This window comes from Rhincodon typus, chromosome 38 (assembly GCF_021869965.1).
Source record: "Rhincodon typus isolate 14 chromosome 38, sRhiTyp1.1, whole genome shotgun sequence".
Taxonomy (NCBI): Eukaryota; Metazoa; Chordata; class Chondrichthyes; order Orectolobiformes; family Rhincodontidae; genus Rhincodon; species Rhincodon typus.
In genome coordinates this window covers 16,918,505-16,928,423 of record NC_063369.1, presented here as the reverse complement: position 1 = coordinate 16,928,423, position 9,919 = coordinate 16,918,505, and the positions used below count along the sequence as shown (strand labels likewise).

Genomic DNA, 9,919 nt, shown 5'->3' with positions numbered 1-9,919 from the left:
GGATTGCAGATGGCAGAAGTGTCAGAGGATGATGCGTTGGATCCGGAGGTTGGCTGGGGTGGTACGTGAGGACGAGGGGGATTCTTTTTTGGTTGTTATTGCGGGGAGGGGGTGTGAGGGATGAGTTGCGGGAAATGTGGGAGACACGGTCAAGGACGTTCTCGACCACTGAGGGGGGGAAGTTGCGGTCCTTGAAAAACGAGGACATCTGAGATGTATGGGAGTGGAATGCCTCATCCTGGGAGCAAATGCGGCGGAGGCGAAGGAATTGGGAATAGGGGATGGCATTTTTGCAGGAAGGTGGGTGGGAGGAGGTGTATTCTAGGTAGCTGTGGGAGTCGGTGGGCTTGAAATGGATATCGGTTTCTAGGTGGTTGCCCGAGATGGAGACAGAGAGGTCCAGGAAGGTGAGAGAGGTATTAGAGATGGTCCAGGTGAACTTAAGGTTGGGGTGGAAGGTGTTGGTGAAGTGGATGAACTGTTCGAGCTCCTCGTGGGAGCATGAGGCGGCGCTGATACAGTAATCAATGTAACGGAGGAAGAGGTGGGGTTTAGGGCCGGTGTAGGTACGGAAGAGGGATTGTTTCAGTGAACCCTGCGAAGAGTGGCAGTAGGACTATACTCAAAAGGGAGATCAAGGGGGCAAACGGGGGACAAGGGATAGCTTTGGCAGTTAGGGTTAAGAAGAATCCTAGGAGATTCTACAAATACATTGAGGGCAAAAGAGTAACTAGGGGGAGAATAGCGTCCCTTAAACATCAACAAGACCCACTGCGTGGAACCTGAAGACCTGTTCAAAAAAGGATGGGTTTAACCTGAACTGGAAAGGAACCAAGATCTCAGCAGGGAGATTCGCTAGTTCCATTAAAAAGGAGACTTTATATTGACAGAATTCCTCCACCACCACCTCTTTAAATAGCAGCATAAATAGAAGGATTGATGGGGACAGTTCTGAATGCGACGAGAGCATGTCAACTAGAAAAGAAAGACAAGATAGAGTCAGAGTATGTAGTAACTCTGAAGAGCTAAACTGCATTTATTTCAATACAAGGGATCTTACAGGTAAGGCTGATGAACTCAGGGTATGTTTAAGAGCATGGGATTGGGACATTATAGCTATTACAGAAACTTGGCTGAGAGATGGACGAGACTGGCAGCTCAACGTTCACGGTTTTAGATGCTATAGGAAAAATAGAAAAAGGGGTTTTTTTTTGGGGGGGAAAAAAAAAGTGGCATTTTTGATTAAAGAATACATCACTGCTGTAACTAGAGAAGAGATTTCTGAAAAATCATCCAGTGAAAATGCATGGGTAGAAATTACAAATAAGAAAGATCACCTTGATGGGACTGTACTATAGGACCCCCAATAGTAAAGAGGGAAATTGAGAAATAAATATGTAGGGAGATCTCATGCACGTATAAGAAGGTTTTAATAATGGGGGATTTTAATTTTTCAAACATTGACTGCGACTAACAAAGTGTTAAAGGTTTGGATGGTGAAGAATCTGTCAAATGTGCTCAAGAAAATTTTCTTTATCAATGTGTTTGCTCCTCCTACAGAAGGAGCAAAACTAGACCTTCTTTTAGGCAATAAGGCAGGGCAGGTGACTGAAGTAAAAGTGGGGGAACACTGAGTCTAGCGATCATAATTCTATTAGTTTCAAAATGGTTATGGAAAAGGGTAAACTTTCCATAAACGTTCAATTTTTTTAATTGGAGTAAGGCAATCTTTTGCTTCTTATTCGACAACCATAGCCTTAAACTGTCTTATACAGTTTAACTTTGGAGGTCAGACTTAACCAACTCTGTTAGCTGATATTTTTATTTGTTGGAAAAAAAAGCATCAAACCTTTAAGATAAGATCATTAAAGACTATGTGCCTCATGTGCCCCTCTTGGCCTTATGGATGTTAATTAACAGCAGTTTGTCCAATCTCTAGACACAAACACAGAAAGAGACTAGAGTATGCATCATAACACAGCCTAGTCCCACTGACATTGCCACTCCCCAGGGGCAACTGTTGGATGGTGACCCAGAGCAGAAACCTGAACCAACTCCCCCTCTAAGCTGAGGCTACTCAAGTGTTAACTGAAGTCAGCCAGCCCTGAACCAACATGGCTCTACTACTGGATAGCTCAACTGGCTTGCTAATGCAGGGTGATGCCAACAGCACAGGTTCAATTCCTACACCAGCTGAGGCTACCATTAAGGACCCTCCTTCTCAACCTCTCCCCTTGCACGAGGCATGGTGATCCTCAGGTTAAACCACCACTGGCCATCTCTCTCTTGAATAGTCTGGTAGAACTGTGGGTGACTTTACCATGTTAGCGGAATGCATGGAAGGTTTGGAGTTAGAAGTGGGGTCTCTCCATGAGACTGGCTCATCATCTTTGGCCTCAACTGCTCGACAAAATGACATTGGGGCAATTTTTTTACAGAGTGGTTTGTGCATGCAATGAACTGCGAAAGGAAGTGACGGATGCAGGTACAGTTACGTTTAAAAGAAATTAGGGTAAGTACATGAAGAAGAAATGTTTGGAGGAATACGGGCAAAGCACAGGCAGGTGAGACTAGTTTAGTTTGGGATTATGATCAGCATGGACTGGTTGGACCGAAGGGTCCGTTTCCATCCTGAATGACTATGACTATGACTGGTTGCTCTTAGCGTGGCAATGATTGCTGGCAGCAAGTGCTACATTTAAGTAGTTCTCTTGGAAGACAGGGAATATGGTGATACAGCTCATCTTTTAGAAATGGGCTTCATTTCTATAGCATGACATCAGTAAAAAAAGTGACTGAGAGCCCGCAGACTCAGCTCTCTCTCCCTCAGAAAGAAAAGTACACAAAACTTCAAGCAGCAAAGCTGCTGCAGTATCTGCTAGAGCTTTTAAAAATTCTCTCACAGGATGTGGGCATCACCAGCTAGACCAGCATTTATTACTCATTTGAGATTCTCCCACCCTGGATGTGGTGGTGGCGAATCACCTTCCTGAACCTCTCCAGGCCTTGGTCAGTCCTGATGTTAGCAACTCAGGACAACTTTACCTGAAAAGGAAACAAACACAACACGCTGGAGAATCTAGTTTTGAAGAAGAATCATGTGGACTCAAAATGCAAGCTCGGTTTCTCTCTCCCCTGATGCTGCCAGACTTGCTGAGTTTCTCCAGCATTCTCGGTGTTTGTTTCAGATTTCCAGGCTCTACATAAATTTGCTTTCACTCACCTGGGAGACACTGAGTCATGATAGTGAAGCCAATCCAGGAGCCCACCTGTGGACAGAGACAGGAACACAGAAAGCCTTTGATTTCAATGAATGAGTAATCTTTACTACACTCTCCAGAAACTGGCGTGCGCTGACAGAATAAACCACTTTAGAGGCTGGAGTAACGGTGTTCATGGATAAGGACTAGGACTCGCACCCCTCAATCAGCCTGCTAAACATTCTGCTATTCCCAAGTTGATACACTAAGAACAAATTTGTAAACACTGAAAACTGTCCCTTTCTTTCATGATCAGATCTGTTGACATAGTTTAGATGGTTGCATTTGCCAAGGTTGGAGGAGACATGAATAACACAAGGAGATGCTTCCCCCATCCCCTTAGTGGTTTAGGAGTGAGAGATGGTAGGGGCACATTATAAAATCAGAGACAGCCATTCAATCCCCTAGGAGTTTGTGGCCACTTTATCTACAGCTGGCACTGGAGGGTACAGTGAAAATAAACAGGGATAAATTTTAAATAAAGGAAATAAAAAAAATCATGCTTGCATTGCAACAACAGGAAATATGCCATCACTTCCCAGCAGTACAAACCAGGACACCCGTCAGCAAAAGGCTGGGAAAAAATGTTTGGTTCTACACAGACTTTAAATGTTAAATATTACAGGGTGGCTAGTTCAGTAGCAGTTCCAATCAGTTCAGGGATTTTGATTGGTCTGCGAGCCACGCAGGGGGCTGGAGGCCAATGTCCACATGTCATTTCTTTAAAAAAAAATTCTGACTACAGCCACGAGGCAATCAGCTCCAGTCAGGGATCCAAACAGCAGCAGTTATTTCAGTCTAAGTAGGGACTCACCTCGTAAGTATAGTTAGGACAAGACACCAAGAGGAAAAGCCAGGTAAAGGGGTTCTTCGTCGGGAAGGGGATCCTGCGTGCCTTGGAGCCTGGAGGGAGTGAAGGAGGAAGAGACACTGACTTCCACTGTATTGTACACCCAGTTCTCACAGACACACACACAGAGAGAGAGAGAGAGAGAGAAAGGTGGGGGAAGAGCGAGAGAGAGAAAAAGGGAGAGCGAGAGCGAGACAGATGCGTGCACTTCCTAGTGTTTGTTAGATGTCTCCTCTCCTGGAGGCAACTTTAAACTGCTGGGAGTTGGAAAGTGCCACCTGCAGTATGTAAGCAGGTCCCATACTCAGACAGTCTGGAGAGATTCTGTACAACAGTAATGCGATAATATCAGCTGACACGTAAACCGAGATCCTGTCTTCCCACTTGGGTGGATGTAACAAATCCCACAGAAATATTTTAAGCTACAGAAGCAGGAGTCCTTAGCAAAATTTATTCCTCAACCTAGGCACCTCGGCACTATCAAACTACTGTTTGTGGGATCTTGCTGCACAGGACCGGCTTTTCCTACATCGCAACCAGCGACTAGACTTCAAAAGTACTTTCACTGGCTGTAAAGTGCTTTCCAACTAACCCCACTAAAGGTCATAAGAAAAGATAATATAATGAATGGCTTTTCACAAATTGCAGGTCTAAAGTTCCACATGGAAGACTTCTCAAAACACAGACCACGGGAAATCTGGGGCATGGAACGGGGGAGCTGCAAGTGGTGTTTTAATAAAAGAAAGTGCTGGTGAGATTGCACTAAACAGATTAGATCAGGGTTGGGGGCTTTCCAGGGTCAAGATTGGGCTGCCTGTTGTTCCCAATCTAAAATAGGACCCGGATGCTGAAACAACAACTGGGCTAATTCTCAGATGACGTTCAAAAAAGGGACAGCATGAAAAAGGCAGAGAAAATGCAGTTTAATTTTGCAAAAAATCAATCAATCAGTCTTTGAGACAAAAAAAAGGGTCCTCACAGAGCACATCACAAGGATATAATTGAAGTGGGTGTGGATTGGTCATGCAAGAGAACAAATATACTGAATGGAACAGAATCAGAAACTGAGGCTTAGGCTTAGGAGTGAACTGTATAGTTCAAGCTAAATGCTCAAGCACATTTTAAACTCCATGAGAGCAATGTGTTACAAAGTTAGGTTTCCAGGAGACAGTGCTGAAGTTCTGGAATATATTGAATAGATCCGAGTCCACAGTACCTAGATACTGTCTTTCAAGCAGGACATGGGTAGATTGGGAGGGACAGCAGATTCAAGGGGATTAGCCACAAGGAAAGAAGAGTCAAACACAAGGCTGGTTGGGGGGATTTCAGTGAAGCATAAATATACCAAGAATATTACATCAGTACATAAACATATAACAAACCAATTTCTTTGTGAACAAAGGAGATTCAGCTGAGAACTATCAGCAGGCTGGAAAGCTAAGTCAGGACAAGGATGGGAGGTTTGAAATTACAGGAGAAACGTGCTTGTTTCAAGGAGCTGGTACGTTAGGCGATCAGGGCAACACGCTTTCACCTTTTCACACACATCATCATTTCTCACTTGACTGTGGGAGGATTGGAAGGAAAGCGGTTAGGAGTTCACAGGGAAGCAGACGACTACTGGACTTCCCCAGCAGGGTTTTCATCTGCTTCTGTTGTTCCACTGGCTGTGGGAAGTCAATGAACGGTGACAGCAAAATTCTTGGCATTTCAGAGGTTGAGGTGATCAATGAGGAACAGGAAGATTAGATAACTGACAGAAGCATTTGGTCAACCTGTTTCACAATACAGAACTGTCAGTGGGCTCATAATTGTGAGGAGAGGGGTTCTGATCTGGCTGGAGGCTCACAGGACAGAGTGGCGAGTTCTACTTTCAATAAGACAAAAGGCCCAGACAACAGCTCACAGCCTTGGAGATTCCAGGATAACACTCGACAATAACAATTGCATTACCTCGTCAGCACACCTTCGTGCAACAGTCAAAAAGCAACCCATTTCCAGATTTTCCTCCATATTATGGAAAGAATGAGAGACACTGGAGAGTATAAAAATGTTACATGGATGATACCAAAGCAGAGCTGTTATAACCATCAGGAATGGTCTAGGGTCCTTCCTCTTGAAAAGCAAAGGCTCAGAAATGACCTGACAGAGATCTTTAAAATTATGAAGGAGTTCCACAAGCTAGATACAGAGAAACTGTTTCCAAAAATACAAGATGGTCTCAACAAACCCAGGAACAAATTCAGGAGAAACTTCTTTACTCAGAGGAATGAGGCGGCGGGATTCATGGCCAAAAGGTGGAGGTGAAAGAAGTAATACAGATAAATTTATGGAGAAACCAGACAAGGAAGTGAGGGAGATAGAAGGGTTTGCCGGTGAGATAAAGTGGGATGGGAGGAGGCTTGTATGGGACATGAACACTATCACACACCATTTGGGCTGAATGGCCTGTTTCTGTATTGTAAGTACTTAGTAAATTACTTTAAATTACAAAGCAGTTTTTAAAACGAAATTTAAAAAAAAAAACGTTCCAGGTTTCAGGCAATCCAAGACTGGTTTAATGGGAGATCATCAGAAAAGCTGAAACTGGTCTCCATCTCCTCTCCAACACATTTATGTAAGACATCTCCAACCCAGTGAGGTGGAAGGAGGGATCACAGCAGGACATGGAAAGAGCTAAACTTACAACTGATGAGAGGCTCTGAAGGGAGAGGGACCATGGGGTGGGTTAAGGGTAGAGAGAGGAGAGTAGCAGTACCTGTGGTGAGGTGTTCAGCTCTCGATATGGCTGCATCATTTCGTTACAGCAAGACACTGTTCTCTGGGCTAAAACACCAGAATACCCATTCACTTCCAAATGGTCTACAAGATCAATGATTTGGGAAGTGCCCAAACATAACTCCAACCGGCTGAGAGAAGGCACAGGAAGAAACTGCGACATTTGCTCTGCAGCACTGACTGTGGCTGGGAAAGCCTGTGGTTCTCACAAGGCAAGGATCTGCCAACAGCACAATGCAGCCTGGGATCTTACTGTGATGACTGGGCCAGTCCCCTCTATGGGACAGTCTAGGATCAAATGGCATGATCTCAGAATAAAAGGTTTGCTCATTTAAGGCAGAGATGAGAAGGAATTTGTCTCTCCGAGGGGAGTGAATGGGTGGGCACTCTTTACTGCAGAGGGCTGTAGGGGCTGGATCATTAAGTGTATTAAAGGCAGAAATAGACAGATTTTTAAATCAGCAAGGGAAAAGAGGGTTATGGGGTAAAGGCAGGAAAATTGTGCTGAGGATTCTTAGATCAGCTATTGAATGGCTTACTGCTCCCATGTCTTCCCTTATGGAGTTAGGGGAATCAGTAAGGTACCTTGGAGAGGGATGGAGGAATGGAGGGAATTAGCCCAATGGATATCTTTGTCTTTCAACTGATTGTGTCTGAAAGAAATTGTTCATTACTTTACAAAAAGATGTTAACTTCTATAAAATCAGACAGCAAAATGTTTCACAAACTGGCCACAGAAGTCGTTTAGCAGCAAACTATCTTCTGCCAATATCCACCTGTCACTGTGAAAAGAGTTGCCAGCAGCTAAAGAGTTACTCTTCCAGCCTCGTGTACTGCCTGCTGTTAATGGGTTGTCAACAAGCCACCTGTCCATACATATAACACACCCGTTTGGATAAGCTAAATACTCCAGAATCCTTGGCATTAGAGTCCGTGACACTCAACCGGACCAGGGATTAATTATAAACAAATTATCTTTAGTTACAGCTGGAGATAGAGTTACCAGAGCTGTCAGAGGTTAAAGTTGACACTAAATTCTGCACAGTGGATCTTTGCTTGGTGAGACAGCAGACTCTCCCTTCTGTGCTTTTCCAGTCTGCCTTATGCCTTCTCAGAACTACATGCTTAAAGATGGCAAAATGCTTCCAAAAGGAGTTACTGCTCCTCCTTCCCTTTGCTATTTGCCCTAAGCTCACTCACTATCGTTAAGCCTGTTTCTGTTGGGCCTGCCCATACTACAACTCCTCTATTTAATCCTCCACAGAAACCAGGCTAACCCTACCTCATCTTTCAGATCTTTGAAAGCCAACACAAAACCGGGGCCAGCTTTCCTGACAAATGGTGACTTCAATCAGTGCAGGTCACCTGATTAAATGCAAGGGCATACCAAAGTCCTTCCACAGACACTCCCCTCCTTATCCTCATACCTTCCTCTATCGTGAAGACCCTATGAGATTTGTATTGCTGTTGCAATACAAGCACCTTCACCATCAGTGGAGTCTATGTCTTTAGCTGCCTAGGCCCCAAGCTCTGGAATGGTCTCCCTATACCCATCTGCTAGTCTCTGTGCTCCTTAAAACCTCTTTCCCTAACCAGGTGTTTGTCGACCTCTTTGTGTAAGGGACATCAAAATGTCTCTCATTATAGTTAAGTATCCTGCGATGTTTTACAGCATTAAATAATCAGGTGCAGAAGTAAGAAAGACATGGATGAGGCTCATCAGCAGATATACTTAGACTGCTACTTTATTTATTCACAGTATGTGGTATTGACCACCCCTAACTGACCTCGAGAAGTGATGCTGGACTGCTTTCCTGAACGAGGAATGGAGGGTTTGAGTTATAAAGGAGAGGCTGGATAGGTTGGGATGTTTTTCCACTAGAGCGTAGGGAGATTGACAGGCAATCTTATAGAGGTTTATAAAATCATGAGGGGGATAGATAGAGTTAATGCTAGTTGGCTTTTCCCTAGGATGGAGGATTTCAAGACTGGGAGTTGGGAGGTGGGGGGGCAGGGGCACATTTTTAAGGTGAGAGGAGAAAATTTAAAAAGACATGAGGGGCAATTTTTTGTTTTTATGCAGACAGTGGTTTGCGTGTGGAATGAACTTCCACAGGAAGTGGTGGATGTGGGTACAGTTACAATGTTTAAAAGACATTTGGATAAGAACATGGATAAGAAATGTTTAGGGGGAAATGGGCCAAACGCAGGCAGGTGGAGCTAGTTTAATTTGGGATTATGGTTGGCATGGACTGGTTGGACCGAAGGGTCTGTTTCCGTGCTGTATGACACTATGACTCTATACCCGCTGCAGTCCTTGTCCAATGGGCACACCCACAATGCTGTTAGCGAGAGTGTTCTGGGATTTTGACCCAGTGACTCTAAATGAATGGCGATAGGATTCCAAGTCAGGATCGAGAGAGTGATTTGGAGGGGTTGGTGTTCCCATTTATCTGCTTCCCTTGATCTTCTGGATGGTAGAGGTCACAGGTTTGGATAGTGCCGACTAAGGAGGTTTAGTGAGTTTTGGCAGTAATCCTACGGCTGGTTACTTCTGTCATTGTGATCGGTGATGAAGGGAGTGAATTTTTGTGGATGTGGCGCCCACAAGTTTGTCCTGGGTGGAATCAAAGTTTTGACTATTGTTGGAGTTGTACCCATCCAAGCAAGTGGGGAGTATTCCATCACACTCCTTACTTGTACCTTTTAGATGGCGGACAGGGTTGGAGTCGTATATAGATCCAAACTACGTGAAGTAGCAGGTCTCTTCCCCACATACATCGGGAAACAGGGTTTGATGGTCACACATCTTTGATTTCTTTAAAGTCAATTCATAAACTGGCAGCAGGAAAGGATTATAGAGAGCTGTTTTCTGGGTTTTTAGCTCAACAATGAGACCATCAAGAGATAGCAGGAACTGCAGATGCTGGAGAATCTGAGATAACAAGGTGTAGGGCTGGATGAACACACAGCAGGCCAAGCAGCATCAGAGGAGCTGGAAGGCTGACGTTTCGGGCCTAGACCCTTCTTT

General features: G+C 44.4%; 1 protein-coding gene across 2 annotated transcripts in view; it reads right to left on the bottom strand.

Annotated features, from left to right (window-relative positions):
* LOC109921693 (very-long-chain enoyl-CoA reductase) overlaps positions 1-9,919 on the bottom strand; it is a 72,202-nt gene that overhangs the window by 3,520 nt on the left and 58,763 nt on the right. For both annotated transcript variants that reach the window (XM_048618032.1, XM_048618031.1), the window contains 2 exons: positions 4,075-4,163; positions 3,224-3,269 (listed from right to left, as the gene is read on the bottom strand). In XM_048618032.1, the coding sequence (XP_048473989.1) occupies positions 3,224-3,269; positions 4,075-4,163 (135 nt within the window). The remainder of the gene's footprint in view (positions 1-3,223; positions 3,270-4,074; positions 4,164-9,919) is intronic.